Source organism: Chelonia mydas, chromosome 3, assembly GCF_015237465.2.
Source record: "Chelonia mydas isolate rCheMyd1 chromosome 3, rCheMyd1.pri.v2, whole genome shotgun sequence".
Taxonomy (NCBI): Eukaryota; Metazoa; Chordata; order Testudines; family Cheloniidae; genus Chelonia; species Chelonia mydas.
Window position 1 is genome coordinate 64,929,851 of NC_057851.1, and position 27,611 is coordinate 64,957,461.

Consider the following 27,611-nt stretch of genomic DNA (forward strand, 5'->3'; position numbering starts at 1 on the left):
ATTTGCGATGTAAACGCTACCTCAGGCCATTTACTGAAATAGTCTATTAAGGTGATGGCATAATGACAGTCAATTGGAGCAGTATCAAAGGGTCCTACAATGTCAATCACCACTTTTTCCCATGCAGATTCAGGAAGAGGAACAGGCTGTAATGGAGGGGTACATGTCACTGCTGTCTTATCATGCATTTGGCAAGTGACACAGGATTTTATGAGTGCTTCAGTTTAAAAGTCCATCCCTGGCCACCAATACAGATCCCGTAGTCGTTGTTTGATTCTGACAATTCCTTGATGAGTATCATGTGCCAGGTATATGAGTTTTGATTGTAATTCTTCTGGCACAAGTAGCCGGCGTGTACCTCATAGCACCCAGCCATCGAGCAAAGAAAGTTCATCCCGAACTCCAAAATAAGGCAGCAAAATTGGGTCAAGGTTTTTAGGGTTACTGGGCCATCTCTTTGTCAGAAATTCCTGTAGTTTTTGTTGAATTGAACATGCTAAACAAGCAGCTTGAAATTGTTCTCTCGTAACTGCAGTAAGAGTGCTTATAATAAGCGCAACTACTACATCCTCATCCTCCGGTGGACCATCTGGTGAAGGCAAAGGCAGGTGAGAGAGGCAATCAGCTACCACATTTTGGTTTCCAGGCTTATATTCCAGTTCATAATTGAAAGGGAGTAGTCTTGCAGACCATCTAGCAATACGATATCCTGCTCTTCCCAGTCCTTTTGTGGTGAGCAACGTCGTCAAAGGGCTGTGGTCTGTGCGCAACTTGAACATGTGGCCCCACAGGTAAGTTCTCCATTTTTCAGTAGCCCAGACACAAGCAAGTGCTTCTTTTTCGACTGTAGAATATTTTCTCTCAGCATTACTTAGTGTCCTTGAAGCAAATGCAACAGTCCTCTCTGTGTTGTCCTCATGAAGTTGTGTGAGGACAGCCCCAAGTCCATAATCAGAAGCATCAGTAGTTACAATTGTGGGCAATGTAGGACTGAATAGTGCAAGTACTGGACTATGTACAATCAAATCTTTCACCATTTCGAAACTAGCTTGTGCATCCATTGTCCACACTAAGGTTGAACTTCCCCATAGTAATTCTTGTAACAGTTCAATGACAGAAGCATAATTGGGAATGAATTTTGCATACCAGGAGGTAGGACCCAAGAAGGAACGTAAGGTTTGCAAATCTGTTGGAGGAGAAGCATTTGAAATTGCCAGGATATGAGCCGAATCAGGTTTTAGTCCAGCCTGTGAAATTGTATGTCCCAGAAAGAAGAATTCAGTTTGTCTAAATTTGCATTTGGACCTATTGAGCTTGAGGCCTGTTTTGCTGATGCAGTTTAATACAGACTGCAGGTTATTGTCATGCTCCTCCGAAGTATTTCCAAACACGATAATATTGTCCAAATAGCACTGAACTCCATGTTGAGTCTTCAAAATCAATGACATAATTTTTTGGAAGGCACTTGGGGCTGATGCGAGACCGTATGGAAAAAATTTAAAATGGAATAGTCCCTCATGTGTAATAAATGCTGTGAGGTCTCTGCTATCTTCATGCAACATAATCTGGTGGTATGCGCTCTGCAAATCAAGAGTAGAAAACATCTTTGCTCCACGGAGTTCTGCAAATACTTCTTCTATGTGAGGAAGAGGATGGCTGTCAATCACAATAGCTTTATTTGGCTCCCTTAAGTCCACACAAAGGCGAGTGCCTCCACCCTTCTTCTGCATCACTACTATAGGTGAAACCCATTCTGAGGAGTTAATCTCCTCAATAATGTTCTCTTGAACAAGTTTTCTAAGTTCCTCTGAAACAGCTTCCCTGACTGAAAATGGTAAGCGCCGTAATTTCTGTCGTACAGGCATCACATTATTCCGCATTTTAATTTTATGCAGAAACCCATAAGCACAGCCGAGTTTCTCCTCAACCTGGTGTTGGGTCCCAGCTGAAACTGGTGTGTGTACCGCAAGAGTGCTTTGCTGAGGAAGATCAATTCGTCCATTAACTACCCTGAGATTTAAAGCAGCCAATAAATCTCTGCCAAGGATGGGAGTGCCTTTGTGGACAATGTAGAACTCTGCAGTTACACAGCAATCACCAAAAGTAACTATTGCTGGCAGGCAGCCACGTACTGGAATATGGTTTTTCAAATAGCACACCGAGTGAAGCTTGGGTTCAGTAAGAGGCACATCTTTAAAGTAATGCAAATAGATGGAATCAGGTAGATTAGATACTGCTGAGCCAGTGTCCAACATTAGCTGAATAGAGTGTGATTTGCCTGAGGGTATGTTGGAAATGTTTACCGTGTACTTTATTTGTTCTGGAATATGTGTAGTAGTGATTTCGTCCATGCTCAGCACAGTAACATCTGGTATTGTAACTGCATGCACCTGTTGATTGAACTGGCTGCTGCGACATACTTTAGCAAAATGCCCAATCTTTTTACAATGATTGCACTGAGCTACTTTTGCTGGACATCCTGTGTAGCTTGCAAGGTGTTGTGGGGATCCACAGTGAAAGCATGCTTTTACTGTATTTTGAATTTGCTGATTTGGTGGTTTTTCATTAGTTTTCCTCTTGTAATTGTTTGTCTGTGGCGATAGTGAACTTTTCTGCAAAGGAGTCACAGCCTGGACTGTGCCTCCTGTATCCATGCTCATTATTTTGGCTTCAGCTGTAGCTGACTCAATCTGGGTAGCAATGGTTATTGAATCCTAGAATCACAGAATATCAGGGTTGGAAGGGACCTCAGGAGGTCATCTAGTCCAACCCCCTGCTCAAAGCAGGACCAATCCCCAATTGTTGCTTTTTCTCGTGTAAGTTGTGGTTCTAGAAGTAAACGTTCTCTTACACGAAGCATGGTTGTTTTCTCAATGAGCTGGTCTCTAATCATCTCATGTGCCATATTCCCAAAGTCACAAGTTACAATCAGACTCCTCAGGGAAGCAATATACTGCATTATAGTTTCCCCTGGTTTCTGCTCACACTGGCGAAATCTGTAGCGATTAGGTACTACATTCACTTTTGGTACAAAAACTTTCTTTAATGCAGTGAGTGCAGTCTCATATTTATCATCTGCAACGGGAAAAGTGTAAACTATACGCTGCCCTTCTGCTCTAAGGCAGTGGATTAGCAGAGCAAGCTTTCTTACTTCAGAAATCTCTGTAGCACTGATTGGAAGCAGATAAGTCTCAAACTTATGGATCCAGGCAGTAAAAGCAATTGGAGGCTCACCTGGACTTTGCAGAAAGGGTGCAGGTGGGTTCAGAGGCAGAAGATCCATCCTCGTCGCCAAAATGTTGTAGTAGCCAGGCCAAGGTACTAACAAACTTCAACAGGACTTTATTTTTTAAAGTGGAAACCTCTTTTTCAAGCTGCTGCTGCACCTTCAGTAGCTCTCCCTCAGCCTCTTCAGCTCCTCCCCAGGACCGGCTCTAGGCACCAGCAAAGCAAGCACGTGCTTGGGGCGGCACATTTCCAGGGGCGGCGTTCCAGCCATCCTTTTTTTTGGGGGCAGCTGCGCTCTTGGAGCTGCACCACTTAGACGGGGCGAGGGTGCCGCGCCCCCGGCCACAGCGGGAAGGGGAAGCCCCGGCCCCGGGATGCTGAGCTGCCAGGGCCCAGGCGCTACCTGGGGAGGAGAGGGCGCGTCCTGCCGGGGAGCGGGGGCTGCGCTGCCTCATCTGCACACTGGCTGCTGCGCTGCCTTGTGCCACCCCTTATATCGGGGCTTCTCTGCGCGGTCGGGCGGGGGAGGGGGAAAGCCCCTGCAGGCGCTGGGAGAAGGTGACATCACTGCCTCCACTTCCAGCGCCGCCTGCGAGCCCCAGCCCCACCTGAACTTGGGGCGGCAAATTTTTTGCTTGGGGCGGCAAAAAACCTAGAGCCGGCCCTGCTCCTCCCGCCTCCTTCCCATTTCCTGTCCTTCCACACTCCCAGCAGCCAGTGCTCCCAATTCTAATAATTACAAGCAACATCTAAACACCACAATTCATCACAGATTTCAGCTGTTCTTATCTTCATTATGAAGATTTGGCTAGTAGACCTGCAGTTTACACCTTTGTACTAAACTAAGGGTGACCACAGGCTGAATTTGACCTCTGACCAAACTGTGACCAGTGACCACCCCAATCGAAGGCATAACAAGTCACTGTAATTTTCCTTTAGTGATCTATTGAAATGCTGTTCTTCCTCTGACCTTGTTTTTTTCTTTAAAAACGGGGATTGAACAATAAATTTTTATTCACTATTTTAAATCTACTTTAACTGTTTCTTAAGGAAGTGGTGATAAAAAAGAAGAGAGAGATGCAGCGGCACCTGGAAGATGAGCTGAAGAGGGAATCTGAAGCTGCAGAGCAGCGCATGGCTCACAAACTTCAGCGCATCCTGATGGAGTGTGCTTTGGAAAAGATGCACGCTGTAGCTGATGCCAGAAAACAGGAGAGGCAGACAGCATCCCAAGCAATGGCCACGCTGAAAAAGTATTCTTGCCATTTTCTAAAGTTTAACCGTTCATCCATTTTTATAATAAGCAAAAATGCATATACCAACAGTAAGCAAAGTATCCTAAGGGCTTTCTACGGCACCCATCTTCATCTTCTAAGCACTTATATCCTAACTAGAATTCTACCTATGGAATTCATACAAAGTATATTGAAACATGTAACTAAAGAAACAAGACTTGACTACATCAACCTTGCTCATTCCCAGACTTTCAAGAAACAGATCAATATCTTTTAAAAATATTTCATACCGGAAATTCAAAAGGTGACTTTACTCTGAAAAGTGACTGAAATTAGCATTGTGGGCTTTCAGGCTTATTGTATCTCACAATTTCACATCACATTTACTTAGGTTAGAAGCAACATTTTTTTTTTTTTACTAATTGCCGGCACCACAAACTTAACCTGAGATCTGAAAGTCAAGCTTTGTTCTTTATGTGTCATCACCAGAAATAAAGATTTAGCAGGTCAAATTCTGCCCTCACTTACACTGTACAAACCCCATTGTCTTCATTTGAAAGCAATGGGATTTTATAGGTTAAACTGAGGGCAACAGTTGGCCCTACAACTGGAATTTAGTTAATTATGTTAACAGTGTTGATACTTAATAATATCCTGCTCCCTCTTCCATAAGATTAGAGAGTAGTAAGATTTACTTTTGTCACTAATGTCAGAAGTAATTCTAAAAACCTCACAGAGAGCAGATTTTTTGGTAAGAATGTTCCCTTTTTAAAAGGTTTCAGAGTAGCAGCTGTGTTACTCTGTATTCGCAAAAAGAAAAGGAGTACTTGTGGCACCTTAGAGACTAACCAATTTATTTGAGCATAAGCTTTTGTGAGCTGTAGCTCACGAAAGCTTATGCTCAAATAAATTGGTTAGTCTCTAAGGTGCCACAAGTACTCCTTTCCCTTTTTAAAAGCCATTTTTCAGAATAGATCCATACTATAGTTGACATATTATATAATATTTTCATTCTCACAATGAAAACAGGGTCCAGTCCTGCAGTCCTTATTTTCCACAGATAGACTATTACATCATCTTAGCTGGTATCTTCTGATTCTCCTGTCAGCTGAGTTCCTATGGGACCTGGTGAAAATTAAAACTCCTCCGCAAAGTGGAACAGCTAGGAGAATTTCCCCTTTGGCACAATGAACTTGACTGGCACTGAACCCACCATGGGGATACCCTTTGTACTGAGCCAGCTTTGCTGAATTGCATCCACTGTGTTTGGGCAACGTTATACATTTTATACATTTTCTTGCCTTATTTTAGTAGTTGAACTGAACACAGATGTGTCTGATAAAACTTAAACAAAAGTTAGGAGTACATTTCCAGGCTACAAATCAATGTTTAGCCCCAATTCAGGAAAACATTCCTATTTGGGACAGCACTATAAAAAATTATTTGAAGTTAAAATGCAGAATATAAAATTGATTCTTCATGTTCTCCCCCCCCCCCCCCCACACCTTATTTGTTTAATTTTACATTTATTTTGAGTATTATAACACTTTTCACCTTGACACATGCACCATTAAAATAATACCATCTGGTATACATATTGGAACTGATCTTCCATTGGTGTAAATCAGTATAGCTCCATTTAAGCATGCTGATTTACAGTATCAGAGGATCTGGCCCTACAGTCTTTCTGTTATCCTGTTTTAGTCCTGTCATCATTTTATTTCATGTTATAACTTCACTTATATTTGTAACAAAATCAGAAACTTTATAACTGTATAGTGAATAAACTTTAAGGAATCTTTAATAATCATTCATAATGTATTAAAACCTATCCTAAAGTTATTTTACAAATCAATTAACTTTTTAACAGAAAGTACACAGAACAACTCCTGGAAGCTGGGGTATTGGCTAACAAAATACATCAGAAGAACCTGGATCAATTAAAAAAAGAAAAACATTATGAAATGAGTGTTGCCTTGGACATCACTCAAAAAGAGAAACAAGAGGAGGCTGAAAAACAGCTCAAAGAAGCAGAGATAACACATCAGGCCATATATGGAGAAGTGACGACCAGCCTGAGAGAGACGGAAGCTCAAGTACAGACTCTTACCCAACAGCTGGAAAGCATGACAGCTTGGAAAGACAACCTGGAAGCTGAAATAGAAGGAACAAGACAATCTTTTCAAAACTACATTGATATTACGTTTCCTAAGCTGACCCCAGGACAAGCAGATTTTATCCTGCCATTCAGAAAGAGATTTGAACACAGGGATATAAAAAATGAAGCAACAGATAATGACAAGGAACATAAAGACAGGATCGATGTGAGATTTACTGCTAGTGCAGATCAGCATTTCCAATAGGTAATGCTGAAAATTAAATCAATTTCTGTTCACTGCATTAAACATGAGTCACTATAGGTAAAGGAAAAATAATCATTCCCATATTAATTAATGCACCAAGCTTAGGCAGGATATATTCATATTCTCTCCTACAAATGTAAAGTTAAGACTGCACTTCAACTTCCTATAATAACCTCCTGTCTCAAAAATCTTTGAGCTGCAGTTTCACATGCTTGATATTAATCCAAAGACATTTTTTGAAGTGTGAGGAAAATCCATTCAGCCACTTTCCAGTGAACAAGAAAAAATACACTTTTTCTCAGTTAAAAAAAAAGATTAAAGGCAATATTTGAAGTAGTGAAAGCAAAGTGAATCCTGGGCAGGGGTTACTGAAGAGAGAAGTGCCAGCTCTGCTATATGCTCCTCCTATCCCGTGAACTATGCAGAATTCTCCTCTGGTTGAGCTCCACTGGGTCATTGGTTTGGGGCGGATTTTAGGGCTAGGACCAGAACTGCTGCTCTTTGTTATATTCTTCCTGCAGACCCTGAGGATGTCCAATGGAGAGTTCACACTTCTTAAAGCAGTTTTTATCATCTAGGCTCCCCTTCCTTATTACACATCTGTGAGACAGTCAGTCTGTGGCAGCACTGCACCAGCAGAGTGGCTTTGAGGGATTCCATGGATCATCTAAAGAGCTATCTGGATCTTAGGAAATCCACTAGGTTTGATAGCTTAAACCTCTGCCCTTTCATTTCTTGACAAAATGATAAGCAGGAAATTCTGGCAGTCAAAACTCAGTTTCCTGTCTCCTAAACCAGATACACCCATATATGGCTCTAGGTCAGTGGTTCTCAAACTTTTGTATTGGTGACCCCTTTCACATAGCAAGCCTCTGAGCACAACCCCCCCATATAAATTAAAAACACTTTAAAATATATTTAACACCATTATAAATGCTGGAGGCAAAGCGGAGTTTGGGGTGGAGGCTGGCAGCTCACGACCCCCCATGTAATAACCTCGCGACCCCCTGAGGGGTCCTGACCCCCAGTTTGAGAACCCCTGCTCTAGTGCAACCTGCATCCATAACTTAAAAGTAGCTTAATTTAAAAATTTCAGCTTTCACAAAAGTCTTGTTCTTAATGAGGAATAATCACTTGGGTAAATTTGATTTTTTTTTTCTATCTATCTAAATACCTAGATGGTCCCAACAGTAAAGTAACTGACCACCATTATGTTGTAAACTAATCAAGATTTGCTTAAACATAAACATGATACAAAATTTCTATTGTACTATTGGTAGCATAAAACGTCTACAACACTCTGGAGCAGGGGTGGGCAAACTACGGCCCACTTCCAGCCCATCAGACGTTTTTATCTGGCCCTCGAGTTCCCACCGGGAAGCGGGGTTGGGGCTTGACCCACTCTGCCCACCCAGTGCTTCCTAGCCCCTGACTCGCAATTCCTTTGATGAGCGCCATCTTTCGGCACGCAGAGCCACACTGCACAGGTGTGACTTCACCGCGTTGTTTCCAGGTTTGGAACCCCACCCTTACGCAGCAGCCCCTCCCCAACGCAGCAGTGCGCCCAATCCCCTCCTGGTCTCCTACAGCTCTACCCTCAAGAGCCTTGAGAGCCCAGGGGCCGCACCCATCCCAGCTAGGGTGCCTCCGTGGCAGTACCTGATATGGCCACCTTGGTGTCACTGCCGGCAGGGCCCCTAGAAGTCCCCAGTACCGCCCATGTAAAACCCTCCCCACACCACACCCCATGAGTCTCCCCTCCCCCCACCTCGGTAATATCCCATATAGAGCATCCCCGCCATGCTACACCCCATAGAGTTCCCCTCCCCCACCGGGCATACAATTTCCATACCCAGATGCGACCCTCGGGCCAAAAAGTTTGTCCACCCCTGCTCTGGAGGAGTGTAAAACCCCAATTACACAACTCCTAAGTGCCATAGCCAGGGGTTTTCTTTCTTTTAAAAAATGGAAATAAGGGAAACATCTGAAAAAAATAAGTTAATGCAACATTAATGTTTCAAGTTAATATGAAAAAAGTCAGGGATGGAAAAATTTCTTCTTGCATTCTTAATCATTTGTTTTCGCTGACTACTCATAACTGACAATCATCACACTAGCCTTTTCCTCCTCTCAACCATGGGGGGAGGGAGGCAAGTCCAGAGCAGTTCTACTGTAGTTGGGGTACAGCTGCCATCTTGGAACACTCTTCTGCGAATCAGAAAGCTTAAACATGATACTTTTTATATTAACAATCCAAAAATTAAGTAATTATCCATCTGACCAGATTTTTACTGAGCCAGTTTCTAAGAAAAGTATGGTTATAGCTGTCAACACATGATTAAAGAAAGGAAATTAATAGGTAAGAACAAATTGTCCATTTTCCTTTCTATTTGTGCTTGACAATTCTCATAGTGGGATGTAACAAGCAATAATTATTAACTCAGATCAGCCTACATGAGTTCACCAAAATACCAAAGAGAAAAAACCGCACAATTTTGTATAACATTTTTGCATAAAAATCTACAGTGGGTGCCCCCAAAATAACATCCCATCCTATAAATCCCAGACTCCAAGCCCAACATTTTCAAAATGTGGTTGTCTGAAGTTACACACCTAAATCCAGAGGCACTGAGGGATGTAGGTGTTTTGATGTTGAGTGGTGCAATACCAAACTTTTAGGAACTTCAAAAATGACTGGAATCCACAAAGCTTGAGTTAGGTGCCTGGTCTCCCTATAGACCAGGGGTTGTCAAACTGTGGCTCATGAGCCACACATGGCTCTTTTACAGTTAAAGTGCAGTTCGCAGGGTCCACACCCCCCATTCTCACCTACCAGACTGGGGGTGGGGGAAGGCTTGGGGCTTCTGCCCTGCAGCAGGATGGTGGGGCCAGGGACTTCTCCCAGAGACAACTGGTGCCTGCTGAGAGTAGGGGGGAAAATCTAAAGGTACATCCCTCCAAGCTTGAGTCATGCCCCCTCAGGCACACGCACCCTCTTACCCTCAGCAGCCCTCCCTTCAGCTCCCAGGTGTTAGCTTCCTGTGGAGAGACAGTGGCAAACAGCTGGGAGCTGCAGAGAAGGGCCGCTGCTTTAGCTCCACAGGGACAGGCAGCAAAAACAGCGGCTCTCCCTGCAGCTCCCAGCTGTTTGCTCCTGTCTCTCCCGCAGCTCCCAGAATGCCGGCTCCAGCTGCTGCAGTACAGTGAGGGGGCCTGGTAGCACCATGTGACCTAGCAAAGCCAGCAAACCCTGGCATAAATCTGAGGTGGGGCACCTGGCCCCAGGTGCCCGCCCCCCTCCACGTGTCACCTCTGGTTCTGCCCAGCAGGGAGGGGAGTCTTGGAGCTTCAGTCCTGCAGGACATGCCTGCTGGGGCTCGGGACTTCAGGCATGCAGGGTGTGCCTGCCGAGACTCCAGCAGGAGAGGGTCTGAAGTCCCAAGGCCTGGAAGGTGCCTCCAGTGGGGCTGAAGCCCCAAGACCCTCCTTCCCGTGTGGCTGAAGCCCTGAGTACCAGCAGGTGCACCCTGGCTCTCAAACTTCTGAAGATTGTCATATGCGGCTCACACGGTCAGTCAGTTTAGACACCCCTGGGCTAGTCCCTTAATCACAAGACATTCTCTCCGCTGTAATATGTGTATTGTCCATTCCACCTCTACATCCAGGAGTTGTTTGGATATGGAGATACTCTAAACATTATTTAAGGTAATTTGTAGAGTTGCAGAGGACCCAACACTCTCCCATTGTGCCCTTATATCCCATTTATCTCAAATGTTGGTAAGGTGTGTATGTTGCTTTTCTATGAATATGTTTGACTACTGTGCCCTGCTCTTACAATAAAATGGTCTATATAATGCATGGAAACCCTTTAAAAATTGAAGTATTTATTGAATTGAAAGTTGCAATATTTGTAATAAGAAAAGGAGTACTTGTGGCACCTTAGAGACTAACCAATTTATCTGAGCATGAGCTTTCGTGAGCTACAGCTCACTTCATTGGTGAAGTGAGCCGTAGCTCACGAAAGCTCACGCTCAAATAAATTGGTTAGTCTCTAAGGTGCCACAAGTACTCCTTTTCTTATTACAAATACAGACTAACATGGCTGTTACTCTGAAACCTGTCAATATTTGTAATAGGGATGTAAATACCATTTAAAAAGTCAACCGTTTAAAAGATTTAAAAATGTCATTTAAATGGTTAACCGTTTAAATGGCTGGGGCCCAACTGGCCGGCACAGCTGGGACTGCTCTAGCCAGACAGTGCGGCTGGGCCCGCTCCGGCTGAGCGGCGCTGCTCTGGCTAGGCACCATGGCTGGGCCTGCACTGGCTGGCAGACAGGTTAATGGTTAGGGTGGTTAACCGGTAAGACTGTGCTTACTGGTTAACCTTTCACATCCCTAATTTGTAACTGTAGGCACTCAGTGTAGTGTGGGGGAAGTTCTGTGGCCTTGCGACCTCTGGATTTGTCAGCCTCTTTGTTTTCAGCTGAAATGGATTTTTACTGAAAAAATCCTGGGTTTTATAAAAAAGTATTATTTGGTTTTTGTCCTGATTTTATGTATCATTCAAATATATATATATATAAAAACTTGCTTTATTAGGAACATACAGTACATTGCATGAGATTATATATTATTTTAACACATACTCGCCTGTGTGTATGTGCAAAGCTGCCTGTTGAAGTAAGGCTACGCCTTCCCCCAGAAGATACACACAGGACACAGGCAGGCACGGAGGCTCTGAGCACTGGAACGTACGTTGATGAATCTCACGCCCACCACGTCCACCTTTCAAGCTGCCAGACGACAGGTTAAAGATCTGACACACTAAAGCGGATACATTCCCCGGGAGAAAATAACTAAAAGGTAAAGAGAACACACAGGGCCCGATGGATACGGGACAAACCCGCTCCATCATTCAAAGGAAGCCAGCAAGGGGCCAGAGGGGCCACGCTGCAGCACTCTGGCCCTGCCGGCAGCGCCCGTAGGCAGAGGGCCCTGCGTGTCCGCGGGTCTCTGCCCCACCAGCCTCGGCTTTGTACAAGGCGGGCTCTGAAATGGCCCTCGCGCGGCGGCGGCGGCGGAGCAGCAGCAGGAGGAGGAGGAGGGTGGGCGGGAGGCGCGGGGCCCGGCCGGCTCCAGCCTGCAGATCAAGGCCAGTGGGGTTGGCTGCGGGGCGCGAGGCACGGGGCCAGCCGAGCGCTGTGTGACGGCAGCAGCGAGCTCAGCCCGGCAGCAGCGCCACAGGAGCCACGCGTTAACGGCCCTTTCCCTCGAGCGCCCGTGTCCTGGCCACAACCAATGGGGCAGCAGTTACCTCCCGCCAGCCAATCACCGCGCGGTAGGGCCGCCCCGCCCCTGCTCGCTCAGCCGGGCTCGGAGAGAAGCCCCGCCCGCTGGGGAGCCGCGTTCTGTCTCCATGGAAACGCGGCCGGCCGGCTGGGGACGACGCTCGGCTGTCTAGCCCGGCTGGGGCAGGAGACTCAGCTGTGGGCCCGGGTAGAGACGGGGCCCCGGCCGGGGCGGGGCGGGGCGGGACCCGGGCCAGGGGAGCCGGGGCGGCGCAGCAGCAGAGGCTGGGAATCTCTCATGGGGTCGGGTAGGGGGCTCCCCGGGGTGGGGGAGGGACAGGGAGCTAACGCCGCGCCGGCTGCCGGGGGGAGGGACTCAGCCGCTTCCCTGGTGCAGAAAGACGCCCCCCCCTCGCGCGTGCGCATTGTACCTGAAGTGAGGGCGCGCAAAATGCGCGGGGAAGGAGCAAGTTGCGCGCGCGCTTCCCCGCGGAGTATCCCCGGCCAACCGGCTTGTGTCGGGCAGGAGGCAGCCAGCGTGACGGAATTGAGCGTCGCCCGCGCCATGCCCCCCTCCGGACCCTCTCCGCGTTCCCCTCTGCCAGGGTGGCCTGAGGGGGAGGGGAAGAGGCGAGTGGTTGTTCTGGAGCTGGACCCCTTGTAGCTTCTTATTTATCAGGGGGGGTCATTACAGGCCTGCCCAGTTGATATAATTTTGCAGAAGCGTACACATATTTTAAAAAAAAATTGTTTTACTTCTCAGGTGAGTTCTGTGCTTGTGAAAAGTGCCCGATTGATGGCCCCTGGAGTCCTGTGTTTACTCTTGGAAGAGGTGCAGCATGGGCAGCAGTCAGGGCCAGATTAACTCTCCTGTGCACCTCGGGCTGTTAGATTTTGTGGGGCCCCTGTATACAAGACTTTTTCCTAATTGAAAACAAAATGATCACAATTTGGCGTTGAGGCTATTAACGCTATACTAAACTTGCCTTTTAATTAACATAAAGCCATTCTGTGATTACATTTCAGTCTTAAAACATGTAGAATCATAGCGCTGGAGGGGATCTAGTCCAGGTCATCTAGTCCAGTCCCCTGGTCTCAAGGCAGAACTAAGTATTATCTAGACCATCCCTTACAGGTGGTTGTCCAACCTGCTCTTAAAAATCCCCAATGAGGGAGATTCCACAACCTCTCTAGGCAATTTATTCCAGTGCTTAATCACTCTGACTGGAAGTTTTTCCTAATGTCCATCCTAAACTGCCCTTGCTGGTTTAAGCCCATTTAAGCCCGTTGCTTCTTGTCCCATCCTCAGAGGTTAAGAAGAACAATTTTTCTCCCTCCTCCTTGTAATAACATTTATGTATTTGAAAACTGTATCATATTCCCTCTCAGTCTTCTCTTCTCCAGACTAAACAAACCCAATTTTTCCAATCTTTAATCATTTTTGTTGCTCTTCTCTGGACTTTCTCCAGTTTGTCCACATCTTTCCTGAAATGTGGCACCCAGAACTGGACACAATACTCCAGTTGAGGCCTAATCAGCACGGAGTAGAGCAGAAGAATTAGTTCTCATGTCTTGCTTACAATACTCCTACTAATACATCCCAGAATGATGTTTGCTTTTTTTGCAACAGCGTTACACTGTTGACTCATATTTAGCTTGTGATCCACTGTGACCCCAGATCCCTTTCCACAGTACACCTTCCTAGGCAGTCATTTTCCATTTTGTATGTGTGCAGCTGACTGTTCCTTCCTGAGTGGAGTACTTTGCATTTGTCCTTACTGAATTTCATCCTATTTACTTGAGACCATTTCTCCAGTTTGTCCAGATCATTTTGAATTTTAATCCTATTCTCCAAAGCACTTGCAGCCCCTCCCAGCTTGGTGTTGCCTGCAAACTTTATAAGTGTACTTTGTATGCCATTATCAAAATCATTGATGAAGGTATTGAACAGAACCAGACCCAGAACCGATCCCTGTAGGACCCCACTCGTTATGCCCTTCCAGCATGACTGTGAACCATTGATAATTACTCTCTGAGAACAATTTTCCAACCAGTGTCATGCGAGACAGTATCAAAAGCCTTACTAAAGTCAAGATATACCACATCTACTGCTTTCCCTCGTCCACAAGGCTTGTTACCCTGTCAAAGAAAGCTATCAGGTTGGTTTGATATGATTTGTTCTTGACAAATACATGCTGACTTATTTATCACCTTATTGTCTTTTAGGTGTTTTCAAATTGATTGCTTAATTATTTGCTCCATTATCTTTCTGAGTACAGAAGTTAAGCTGACTGGTCTGTAATTCGCCGGGTTGTCCTTATTTCCCTTTTTATAGATGGACACTATATTTGCCCTTTTCCTCTTCTGGAATGTCTCTGTCTTCCATGACTTTTCAAAGATAATTGCTAATGGCTCAGATATCTCCTCAGTCAGCTCCTTGCATATTCTAGGATGTATTTCATCAGGCCCTGGTGATTTGAAGACGTCTAACTTGTCTGAGTAATTTTTGACTTGTTTTTTCCCCGTTTTAGACTCTGATCCTACCTCATTTTCACTGGCATTCACTATGTTAGACGTCCACTTGCCACTAACCTTCTTGGTGAAAACTGAAACAAAGTAGTCATTAAGCACTTCTGCCATTTCCACATTTTCTGTTCTTGTCTTTCCCCCCTCACTGACTAACGGGCCTACTCTGTCCTTGGTCTTCCCCTTCTAATGTATTTGTAGAATGTAGTTAAGTTAATTCAAAATATCCTACTTCTTACCTTAGAACAGCTGTTATATTATTTTCTTTCTGGGAGGGAGTTTGGGTGCTGGAGGGGATTCTGACCTGGGGCAGGAAGTTGGGGTGCAGGAGGGTGTGCGAGGTGCAGGCTCCAGCAGGGAGGCGCTTACCACAGGTGGCTCCCAGCCGGCGGCGCAGCAGGGCTCAGGCAGGCTGCATGCCATGGCCCCATGCCGCTCCCGGAAGCGGCTGGCTGCTGGCATGTCTCTGTGCGCCCCTGGGGAGAGGGGGAGAGCGTTTCTCCGTGCGCTGCCCATGCCCGCAAGCGCGCCTGGGAGCTACGGGGATGGTGCTGGGGGCGGGGGCACGGCGCGGAGCTGCCTCCCGCCGCACCCAGGGGCTGCAGAGATGTGCCAGCAGCTGGGCGCTTCCGAGAGCAGCATGGGACCACAGCATTCAGGCATCCTGCCTGAGCCCTGCTGCGCCACTGGACTTTTAGCGGCCTGTAGATCGCAATTGGCTGGCAGAGGCTCCAGGATCGACCAGTCGATTGCAATCAATGGGTTGGTGAACACTGAATTGTATATAATTATGGATTTATTTTTGGAGGGCTCCCCCTAGTCTGAGGCCCTGAGCTGCAGCCCCTAAAGCCCCTGGGTTAATTCGGCCCTGGCAGCAGTAGTATAAGCTCCCCCACACTACCAATATGCCCCAACTTCATTCTGGAGTTACCCCCATAGCAGGGGTGGCCAACCTGTGGCTCCGGAGCCACATGCGGCTCTTCAGAAGTTAATATGCGGCTCCTTGTATAGGCACCGACTCCAGGGCTGGAGCTACAGGCACCAACTTTCCAATGTGCCAGGGGGTGTTCACTGCTCATCTCCTGGCTCTGTGACAGGCCCTGCCCCCACTCCACCTTTCCCAACCCCATGCCCTGAGCCTGCTGTGCCCTCGCTTCTCCCCCCCCACCCCCCGAGCCTCCTGCATGCCACAAAACAGCTGATCAGGAGGGAGGGGGAGGTGCTGATTGGCGGGGCTGCCAGTGGGTGGGAGGCGCTAGAAGCGGGGGGAGCTACTGACATATTACTGTGGCTCTTTGGCAATCTACATTGGTAAATTCTGGCTCCTTCTCAGGCTCAGCTTGGCAACCCCTACCCTATAGGGTATGAGTGTAGTTACGTTTCCATGACCTTTTCTGAGACTTCTAAGAAAGATGTGATTTGGTGCCAACCATAGGGTATTGTGGGAAGACTTGATTGGAAAAAAAAATTGGAATTTTTGTAGGAAAAAAAATCAAATTTTTCACAAAAATGTGTTGAAAAAAATTCCTATTCAACAAAGCTCTAATTGAAGACTCCTGTTAACTAGGAACTGAACTGAGACCAACACTCACTTCACACTGAATATGCGTCAGAGGATAGCAATATTCAGTCACCAAGTTAAAGCTGAATTTAGGATGTAGAAGGCTCAACATCCTCTTGCCAGTCCCCTGATCCAAATAATTGGAATTCCTAATCATCTCTCAAATTAAATAATAATTTTATTTCATATCTTAAACACATGGAAAACTAGAAGTTCTCAGAACTGTCATTGGAGTCCTGGAGTTCATAATCTGTAATTCAATAATTTGCCATTAATCTACAAACAAAAGGTATCTACTTGTCCGGGTCAGAATTCTGCCTCATGTGTCAGACTAAGTTCCCTCTAAGCTGCGTGGCCGCGCAACAGGCTATCAAGAGTCTTGCATGCAGGGAGAGGCGCCCCCGCTCCACCGAGCCGGAGCTGCTGCGGCCAGGGAGGGGTGCCTCTCCCCCGGCCCAGCTGGAGCTGCTGCAGCCAGAGAGAGGCGTCCCAACCCACTGAAGCTATCACAGCTGGGGAGAGGTGCCCCAGAGCTGCCATGGACGAGAAGAGGCACCTTTCCACCAGCCCAGCTTGGCCTCACCAGAGCTGCCATGGCCGGGGAGAGGCGCCTCTTCACCAGCCCAGCACGGCCCCACCGGAACTGCCACAGCCAGGGAGAGGTGCCTCTCCTCTGGCCCCAAGCTTCAGCAGTGAGAAAGGGCTGGGGGGAGTCCTCTCTCTCCCTGCCTCAGCCCTGGGGCAGCCTACATGCCAAACCCCTCATCCTGGCCCCACCCCAGAGCCCACACCCCCAGCCAGAGCCCTCATCCCCCCGCACTCCAACCCTCTGCCCCAGCCCTGAGCCCCCTCCTGCACCTGGAAGCCTTCATCCCCAACCCCACCCCAGAGCTTTCACCCTGGGCCGGAGCCCTCAACACTCCCCCCCCCCGCCCGCATCCCAACCCTCTGCCCCAGCCCTTAGTTCCCTCCCACACTGTGAACCCCTCAGCCCCACCCCCGCCATACATCACCTCCATATTGGTGCACATAACAAAATTCATTCCGCACATGGATGTAAAAAATTAGAGGGAACACTGGTGTCAGAGGTACTGTTAATGACTGTAGTGAGATTTTTGTTCCCTCAGCTTCCCAGGAAATCTCTGCTGATGTGAAAAATATTTTTGTTCTGTTAAAGCTGATGCATTTTTACCTGCTTTTGTGTTGATTGCTGAGTTAGTACTGTTCAGCTAATAAGAAATATTCCATCTGTCAGACAAAAGCTATCTGGGTTAAACCTTTATAATCAGCTTTTGTATTTTTCCTTCAAATCTTGTTTTGGGTTAGTTTCTTATTGTTTGGAAATATTCTTGTCACTTGTGGTCCAGTGAACCATAAATCATCTCTGCTACCTAGTCAAGTTGTTATTGAAAATTTAAGAGGCTTAAGGTGCTAGACGAGAATATGTAATCTCACTACTTCAGCAAATGTTGCAGTGGAGAAAACAGAGGATGAAAGACAAATGTATGATGCATTGTAATAAACATCAAACCTGTTAATGTATTGTTGGTCCAGAATGTCTCACTCTCAGGCTGAAAGTGTCATAAAGAATATCATTCGTGAAATAGGACAAGAATGTGCCATGAAAGGACAAACTGTGTCTGAAATCTTGGTGGCTTTCATGGTAAGAACAAAATTAATATTTTAGCCGTTGATTATTTTATTTAAATGCCTTCAGGTCATGTTAATATCCCCCTAAGATTAATAATACAATTTTCACTAAACAGACAAGTATAAAGATTTAGCAGTTGCGCACATTGGCCACAATTTTCAAACTCTGTTCTTAGGCTCTAGCCTTGCTAGGATTTAATTTTACTCACTGTGAGTAGTCCCCCAATAACATCTTTTGCTAATCTGCAGGTGAAAGCTGTCGTTTTGGATCCCAGGAATGAGTTTAATGTAGATAGAACCCTCACAAAAAATGATGTGCAAAAACTTATTAAGGTAATTCTGAAAATTCTCCAAAAGTTCAGAAACTTTACATACTTATGTAGAAATAAAATTTAAACATCTGCTCTGTATTTATAGTAACAAAACATACCTGCCATTGCCTTCCACAGGCTAACATATACAATTATGCAAAGCCACCTGTATTGCTGTATATGCACTGGGAAATCTAAACAATCTAACTACTGGTGAAAGTGACCTTATGATAAATTACTGAGATCTCAGCATAATTATTAGAGGGTAGATAAAGATGAGATGAATGAAATATTTTTTGCCTCCTGGAGCTACAGTATAACAAGATATTGGAGGGAGGTAGAGAGAGACTGAGAATAGCAGATAGAAGTATTGGAAGCATCTTTAATTGCTTTAATCAGTCTTCGGGCTAGTCTACACTTGCAACGCTAAAGCGCTGCCGCTTGTGTGGACGCTCTCCTAGCACTGTAAAAAACCCACCTCTATGAGGGGTATAGCTCCCAGCACTCACATGTCAGACTAAGTTCCCTCTATGCTGCGCTGAAACTTGCTGCTCTCGGGTGTGTTTTTTTCACACCCCTGAGCGAGAAAGTTGCTCTGTAACTTGCCAGTGTAGACAAGCCCTGAGTAGAAGATTTGTCTATACATCGCCGAACAAAAAAAATTTGTCTATACAGCACCGAACATTAGCACTTAACAAATACTAAATAATACCAGTTTGTAAGTTGGTGATTTTTAGCTACCAGATCAATTTCTAAGATTCCTTTAAAGCATTTTGAAAACTAGCATCATACTTCATTCTCATGGTTCTGTAGTCAAGAGTGGATTCTGCATTTCCTAGGGTGATATATACCTGTTTATCATGTTCTGTCGGGAGAATGGGAAGAGGAAGGCTCCCTTCCTGCTGTCAAAATAGAAACATTGTTATTGATGTTTCAGAAAATTCTAAGTGGTTAGAAAGTATTAACTTTTACAACTCTCTTCTTAGCTCTGTGTTGGTAGACTTCTTGACACAGCAAATCCATCCCTGGACACTATTAAGATGCAAGTTTACTTTGATATGAATTATACAGACCGAGGTAATTTTAATATGTACAAATATTAAATATGAGTGTCAGATAATAAAACTTGTATCTAACTATATTGTTTCATCTGTATTTTAATATTAATCTTTATTAGCGTACTATATGCACGTGACAGCAAAGCAAAATAAGATAATAAAATGAACTTGAAAGTGTAGGCAAAACTATATGGCTGTATATTAAATTACTACTTAAAAAAGAATTCTCACAATATGCCTTGAGATAGGTATTACTTTCCCTGTTTTAGAGGGAAAACTGAGGCAAAAGTGTTGCCCAAGGCCACAGAATAAGTAAGGAGCAGAGCTGGAATAAGAACTCAGGAGAATTTGGCTCCCAGGCCTGTGTTCAGTCCACTAGGCTATGCAGCATCTCAACTCATTTGACTTGCCTTTTTTTTTTTTTAAATTGGTGAAATTTTGAGCTCCAGTATAATCATTTCAGTTGTCTTTGAACACTGTACTGGATTCTCAGGGGTAGTAAGAACCTGGGTAGATAATAGGATAGGTCTGTGACACGCTCCCTGGGGTAAAACCTGAACTGGGGTACCGCTGTACCCCTTTAACTCTCCAGCCTGGGCACCCTCTCACAATGTTTTGCTAGTGACAAGCACCAAACCCTTCCCGGCAATGTTATCATAGTACAACAGCATGTGGAGCCCCACAACCAGCTAAACTGCCTGGATGCTCCCTGAGCCACTCATGGAATCACACAGAGAAAGGAACCAGCACACCTTCCAAGCCCCCAGCCTTGCACCACAGAACTGTGCTATATTGCCCTGGTCGGAAGCCTGACCAGTGTAAGTTCATTACCCGGTCTGCCTCTCCCTCAGTGTGGAGAGGATACACACTGGCCTTTGTAATCTGAGCTGAGATTTCCCAAGTACTTTAACCAAAACACACTGTTTTAGGTAAAATATAAAACAGATTTATTAACTTCAGAATGATCGATTTTAAGTGATTATAAGTGGTAGGCACTAAAGGTCAGAGATAGTTACCAAGCAAAATGAAAGGTAAGCATGCAGTCTAAATCCTGAACCTTATTAGACTGAATAATATTTGGATCAAGCAGTTTTCTCACCCCACTGGATGTTACAGGTTGCTTACAGTCCTTAATACACAGGCTTTCCCTTTAAATCTGAGACCAGTTTCCTCAGTTCAAGACTTTGTCTTCCCAGCGTTCTAGTTGCTTCCAGTGTAGGTGCGGGAGGAAAATGGTAAAAGCACAATGCCACTGTCCTTTATTTTATATCCTTAGGCTATGTCTACACTTTGTACCTTACAGTGGCACAGCTGTGCTGCTACAGCCAGGCTGCTGTAATGTACACTGTGTAGCTGCTCTTTGCTGGCAAGAGAGAGCTCTCCTGCTAGCAAAATAAAACCACCCCCAACGAGGGGCAGTAGCTTTCCCACAGACAAAGTGCTGTCCACACTGGCACTTTTTGTCATTAAAACTTTTGTCGCTCAGGGGTCTGTTTTTTTTATCACACCCCTGACCGACAAAAGTTTTACCAATGAAAGTGCAGTGTAGGCATAACTTTAGTCCGTGTCCCTGCAAAGAAACTAGCCCAGGCATGCCTGATGGGCCTTGCTGAGTCACAGGGTTGAACAATCCCCATTGTGTGGTGCTTTGTAAATCCCTTGTCTACAACTCCCCTGCTGATTAATGGTCATTTAACGCCCGCCTGGGTGTGGATCACCTCCTTTGTTGTCACTGAAGAACTAGCAAGGGACAACTCCCAAACTTACAACTTATTTCAATAACAACCATACAGCAAAATCTCATACCTTCATATACACTAATAATATACTTATTTTGATGGAACAGTGGGTTTCAGCAGATCATGACCTTTCCTATGTATCTTGCATGGCATACTTTGTACGAAACATATCATAATTACATGACAGTGGTGAATATGGGGGTTCCAGGGTGCTGTTTTGAGGTATAGAGTGCCACAAGTTCTATCATGGGAAGAACAGTGTTACAGCATGGATATAACACAGAAGGAATGTGTAATGGACTTGGAAGCCAAAACATATTCTCTTTTTTTTTTTATGCGAGAGAGAGATTTACCTTTATAGAAAGGCAACGTTCTAAGTTCTTTGAACCAAATTCTCCTCTCAGTTACACTGGTCTATTGACTTCAGTGCAGTTATTCTAGACCTGCCCTTGTGTGACCTGAGAGCAGAATTTGTCCATTTGTTGATTTTCACAATTGAGAATGATCCGCATTATTGGACCGTCTATTTTAAATGTTTTGAGTTTGCATAGTCCAGAGATTATTTCATAAAATACAAATATTACAATCCCAGTAAATTAGGCAGATACAATATTTATATATAATAGCCAAAGACAAGTATGTTGTCTCTGATCAGTACCCACTCCCAGTGACTTAAAATGGCAGAGACGGTATGGGTGGGAACAGGAAAAGAGAAGGGGGAGAATGAGAGTGACATGCAATATTCTTGGGATAGGGAGAGCTGAGAGGCATGGGACATTCATAGGGCATCAGGATAAACTGTGAAAATTATTTGAAAGATTTTGCTGCCTAGCACTGGCTTTCATAGTGGATTTTTAAAATTAGCAAAACTAAGGGCCTGATCCAAAGCCACTGAGATTTGGAGCAGGCCCAAAATACACAAACAGCATGTTCAGTCCAGTGAAAATTATGTTACTCTACGTACGTTAGACCAAAAATGAGAATAATATTTGGTTGTAACGTAGCACTTCTCAAATATCTTTTCTTCCCAGTTGAGTTACTTAATGAGCAGCATCGCATTCTAGAGGCCAGGCTGGCCCCTGTGAGCAGAGAAATCACAGATAATCGTGCTCGTACACGAGAAGAGTTGGAGAGCATTTATCGAAAGATTGTTAGCTATGTTCTGCTACGATCTGGCCTCGGATCCCCTACAGACATCAAGGTTGTTAGGGAGGCAACAGGTCAGTAATCAGTCAAAGTATCTGATTCTGGGCATCCCTTGTGGGAAAATAAAGTCTGGCCTGATGCTGCTCTGACACTATGTAAAAATCTGGAATAATTCTGTTGATTTCAGTTGAGTTTCCTGGTGTGAAACTGGTGTAAGTTAGGAATCAGGCTGTCTAACTCTTTCATTAAAATATCCATTGCCCAGATACTAGTAAATATTGTAAATTGTGGCAGCTTTAAAAATATTTGCTACTAATATTCTGAATTTCAGTTAAATCATTTCTATGGCATAAAATAGCTTGATAGCATATCAGCCTGTCTGCTTCGTTATTTGCTAGTCTCCAACAAAAGGTGTGGTAAAATTATTAATTTGTGAACGCCTAAGCATCTCTCCAAATCTAGAATACACTTTTCTGTTTTCACAACTACCCATAAAGAGGAGTTAGTTTTGCTTCCCTAGTATTTTCAGTTTCATTCTTATACGTGCTGTTATTTTTTAACTCTTTTCAGCTGCCCTGCAGAGTGTGTTTCCCCAGACAGAGCTGGGTGTTTTTCTCTCTCTCAGCAAGAAGGACAAAGAGCGACAACTGAAAGAACTTACCATGATTGTCACAGGAATTCGGTTATTCAACAAGGACTGTGGGAAAGGAGGAGAAGGCATTGATGATTGTAGGTATATTATTAAATTAAAATTATGAGCCCTAAGAAAGACTTTTCTTGCCTCTACCCCCATGACTTCATGCTACTCAAGATGAGCAGGATTGGCCCAGTGTCAGTAAGCCTGAAGGGAAAACAAACCATTAGATGAATGAATTGTGTAATGCTTAAGGCCAATCAATGCAAATGTGAAAATGGTACTGTCAAAATATTTACAGTAGAGCATACCTTTAATCTAATATTGCAAGAGATGTTAGAAATCCATGAGGCAGAAAATACATAAATTCTGATAATTTCAGGTAATTTCTGCCGATTCTTCTTGAATACTCAAAAATCTCTTAAATCTTGAGCCCTTCTGGTTGTTTAGATAACTATAATGATGTAAACTGATGGACTGGAATCTTTTTGAGTGTGCAGCCAGATAGCCCAAAATAGTAAGTCCAAAGAGATGGCTAAACTTCCTTGTTGCTCTTATTTTTGACTCCCTTCTTAAAATATAGAGTCATAGAGTTTAAAGCCAGAAGGGACCACTAGATCATCTGGTATGACCTCCTGTATATCACTGGTCACCAACACCACCCAGCACCTGCACACTAAATCCAACAACAGAAATGACACCAAACTAAATGAGAGCCACTGGAGACTAAACTATTATGTGCCACACACAGAAAATAGGAAGGACCAAGGTGCACCAGTGTAGGAGGCCCCTGCGGGGGCAGGGAAATGATTAAATGATAGAGACCCAGATAATTCTGGCAAGTAAGTGACCAACATCCACATGCTGCAGAGAAGGCAAAAAAAACCCCAGGTCACTGCCAATCTAATGTTGGAAAAAATTCTTTCCTGGCTCCATGTATATAGGAATCAGTTAGACCCTGAGCATATGAGCAAGAACCAGCCAGCCAAGCATCTGAGAGAGAGAATGTTCAGGTGCCACCTCATAGCCCTGGCCTACCCAGTGCTCTGTCTCCAGTTGTTGCTATCCCTGATGCTTCAGAAGAAGGAGATTTTTAAAAAAAAAACTCTCAAAATGCGGGGGCAATGGGGAGGAATCCCTTCTTGATCCCTGCTGGTAGCCAACTGAAACCCTGAAGCATGAGCTTTAGGGACATAAGCCAGAAGTGAGCCCCATGTCTGTTTGTTATACCAATAAATTAAAAAGCAGCAGGATCTTATTAAAGGGAAAAAGGCAAAATACCACATTTATTGTGAATACAGAAAGAATCATAGTAAGCAGTTAGTTACAGCTATAACATTCCATTCACTCTCATATTTATTCACACATTCATTCACACACACGCACACACACACACAGGTTCTGCAAGGTTGTTATCATAGTAAGCAGTTAGTTATAGCTATAACATTCCATTCAATCTCATATTTATTCACACACGCACGCGCACACACACACACACAGAGGTTCTGCAAGGTTGTTATCATAGTTACCAGCCTTAGAGTTGCTCATGCCAAGCCACTGGCCAGGTGGTCTGGACATGAGGAGGGAGCAGGGCCTTGTCAGATGCTCATCTGATGCTCCTGGAAGTTGGTTTGCAGAATCAGACCCCAAAGTTCTCACTTTTTAGAGTCTCTTTTTATAGGAATTTCTTCCTAGGCCAGTCTGTGGGAATTGCTTCATCATGCTGTTGCTGAATCAATCAGCAGATGGCACATTCCTGACGGCTCTGTGCTGCTAGATGTTATCTTGTTCTTTGGTTCTCCCATTCTTGAGGCTGTTGGGTGGATTCCAGTCTGCCCTCCGGGGGTCCTCTGGTTATTTCCACTTGACGCCTTCTTCAGCCGATGGACACTGGATTCTTAGGCTGGCACCTCCCTGATCATTCAGTTATTATCCACACCAAGCATCCATCCACATACATCCTCTATCTCTATTTTAATCATAATTGTTAATATAACAAAAGGGTGGGGAGTTTCTGGGTGCTGTTTCTGTTGTTAGAGTATTGCTTTGAGTCTCTCTCTCTGTGAATTGCTTTGAGAACAGACTCTGTCTTAGAATGTACTAACACAATTAGCAGCTTGCAAGTTTCACACACAGAGGGAGAGAAACAGTACCAAAAACCAAGAGACCTCTTAATTAGTAATACCCTGGAATTTAAACTATGGGGAATCAAACTCATTTGTGATTTTAATACAGAACTTCTTTAATATGATCCAACATAATCCCCCTTTTGACACTAAGATTTATAATAGTCAGTGTCACTTTCTATGTAGCCTATTCAAGAGAAAGTACTGTGAGGCAATTTGAGTTTGTGATTCCAATTCATGCCACATACATGATCCTAGTGATGAATCTTTACTACAAGGTTCTGGGGAACAGGCAAGGTGAGGCACACCCACTTTTGAGGCGTCCATTCGGTAGAACCTCTAGTGTCCAATAGCTTCCCTCCCTCCCCAGCCCACTGGCTCAAGGTCCAGGGTAGCCAGAAGGATCCCATGTGTAATATGGGGAGTGGGTTAACCTTCAATACCTTTGCCTCCAGGGACTGTTGGTGTGCAATTTTGACAACAATTTCTCCCATTAACAAGTCTGGTTTACAATACTGGAAACATATTGCATCCATTCATACTGATAAGTGTCAAACAATGATCTCTTTCTTTTTTAACAAATGCATCAAACCTTAATATTTCCCAATATGACCCAGAACATTTTGTGTTCCAAAGTAGCTAGTGCAAGTATCTGCATTTCAGTGCATCCCATAGCTATGGCTGTGTAGTTTCCTATTTCTAAATTTTTTTTCTTATGCATAAGCCATGTGGTAGTATTAAGCCATTGCCAAAGATTCCATCGGGCTTTTAGGTTACCCAGACGAGTTTGGACCAAGTCTACATTGGCATGTACTTGTTTTTGTGTCAGGCTGTCCTGTAGCTGGGACAGAGAGCTTAATTTATTTTTAATTACCTGCAGGTCTTTAGTTTTTTTTTTTTTTTAAACACACAACAGTGCTAGCAACAAGACAACACATTAGAACACAAAACACAGTTTCTAGTAGATTCATAGTATTGGGTTGCTCTTCAGCTGGCATCAGCTTTTCCTGATTTTCTGAAAGACAAAAAGAACATGTTTCTACCCCTTTTGGGGTGGCAGATTATTGCTTAAAATATTTCTTTTACAAATACCCTTGCTGATTGCAGGCAAAACAGAGCAATTGCCCCCACATTTTCCTGTTTTTGTTCTATAGGCAGGCCAGGTTTCAATGGCGTCTATCTTTTAAGGGTTATGGAGAAATTATCCCACTGTTTAGTCATTAAAATCCCTGAGGTGCGGTACCTCAATTTTCCTTCTTATACAGCAAACCAAGTTTATAATGTTTTTCCTGCTGTGTTAAGCTTTAAGTTTATTTACAGGTAATAGCTGAGAAGCATCATTACCATACAACCTTAAAGGGTTTTTCCAAAAATCATACACACTATACATTGTTACAGGGGTATTTATTATCATTAAATTTATTAAAATTATCTTGTTATACCATGCCTTTTATTTAGACAATTTGTTTGCTGACCAGGTTTGTCCTTTATCTGCAGGTCCTTTGTGCTGCTAGTTCTTTCCTTCCTTTATCATTTAGGTAATTTGCATTTTCACAGAAGCTTCCTGCTTTTGGATTTAAAGCCATCAGCAGCTCGGAGACTCTATCTTAAAAGGGACACCATCAACTTTCACCAGAGTTTTGATTACTTTTAACTTCTGCTTCCAAAACACGCAGCAATCTGAAAAAGAAAACCCAACCTATTGTCACTCCCTTTGGAGCCCTAATAGCATTTTAATTAAGTAGCATGGTATTTTTGCATTTCTTTTGCCCCTTCTACAATATACCCTGCACATGTTCTGGGGCAAATGCACATTCCTTCCATAGTTTAACTTCTATAACATTATCCAGATCCATTTTTACATAAGGTGTCACTATTTCTTTTTTTGCTTACAGAAGTTTCATGTACCTTTATCAAAGTGACAGTCTGATTACTCAGAGCCATTTTAAGACTCAGTGTTTCTCACATTGCTTCTTTTTGTTTTGTGCACCTCACCCCTGCTGTTGCTTCAGAGAGGCACTGTTTTTTAAATTTTTTTTTCTACAACTCTCATCTGTTATTTTGTTACAAAAACAAACAAACAAACAAACAAAAAACAAACAAAAAGAATCCAGAAATTTTTTTTTTATATTCTCCTGATTTTGACTGCCCTGCTGCAGCCACAACTTAAAAACATTTTAAATTTTGTAAAGCATTGAGTTACCTTTTAAGGGTTAAATGCCAAATCCCAAAGCCAAACAGCACTAATTACCTGTGTCTAGCAAAAAGGTATGTCAGTTTTGCAACTTTGAATTAAAGAGTCAAATGGATTTTTAGTGGCATTATTTAAAACAAAAACAAAACCAACTGGTCCTTAGAACTTTACATATTTACACACACACAGAGATAGATACATACACATTTTCTTTTCCTTAACATCCCTTCCACACTTTTTTTTTTTTTTACATCTTACATTCCCTTTATACATTTGAGGTAGTTAAGTTCTAATAGAACCCTCTTATGTTCTTTTAGCAAATTTGACTAAATTGTCCAGTCAGATGATTTTAATCAGATAGTTTATTTTTGCCTGGCTAATTTACAGACATTCCTTTGGAAAAGGGCCCATTTTTCTTTCAGAATGGCTGCAAAGAAACCAAGAATGCTCTTTCTCTAACACTTTTTTCCTTTTTAACATTTTCACAAAGTTTAACTGCTTAATTCCCTCCAGCCTCTGCAGAGTTAACTTTTTTTTTTTACTCTCTTTT

The 27,611-nt window shown here is 43.9% G+C and overlaps 2 protein-coding genes and 1 long non-coding RNA gene across 5 annotated transcripts in view; 2 read left to right on the forward strand and 1 right to left on the reverse strand.

Annotated features, from left to right (window-relative positions):
* The window catches only part of C3H6orf163 (chromosome 3 C6orf163 homolog), a 26,037-nt gene extending 19,179 nt beyond the window's left edge, over positions 1-6,858 (forward strand). Inside the window, exons 4-5 of the mRNA XM_037894433.2 lie at positions 4,279-4,481; positions 6,334-6,858. Coding sequence (XP_037750361.1) covers positions 4,279-4,481; positions 6,334-6,826 — 696 coding nt within the window. The 3' untranslated portion in view covers positions 6,827-6,858. The remainder of the gene's footprint in view (positions 1-4,278; positions 4,482-6,333) is intronic.
* LOC122464994 overlaps positions 1-11,893 on the reverse strand; it is a 19,188-nt gene extending 7,295 nt beyond the window's left edge. The window contains exons 1-2 of the long non-coding RNA XR_006289481.1: positions 11,475-11,893; positions 6,574-6,617 (exon numbers count right to left, since the gene is read on the reverse strand). This is a non-coding gene — a long non-coding RNA (uncharacterized LOC122464994). The remainder of the gene's footprint in view (positions 1-6,573; positions 6,618-11,474) is intronic.
* A 323-nt stretch (positions 11,894-12,216) lies between these two features.
* Positions 12,217-27,611, forward strand: part of CFAP206 (cilia and flagella associated protein 206) — a 40,209-nt gene continuing 24,814 nt past the window's right edge. Inside the window, exons 1-6 of one of the 3 annotated variants that reach the window (XM_037894434.2) lie at positions 12,217-12,324; positions 17,758-17,866; positions 18,103-18,186; positions 19,151-19,241; positions 21,993-22,181; positions 22,678-22,836. In XM_037894434.2, the coding sequence (XP_037750362.1) occupies positions 17,759-17,866; positions 18,103-18,186; positions 19,151-19,241; positions 21,993-22,181; positions 22,678-22,836 (631 nt within the window). In that variant the 5' untranslated portion in view covers positions 12,217-12,324; position 17,758. Of the gene's footprint in view, positions 12,325-12,545; positions 12,880-17,738; positions 17,867-18,102; positions 18,187-19,150; positions 19,242-21,992; positions 22,182-22,677; positions 22,837-27,611 lie in introns of those variants that run through there. The other 2 variants (XM_043542640.1, XM_007052579.4) reach the window with 2 other exon arrangements.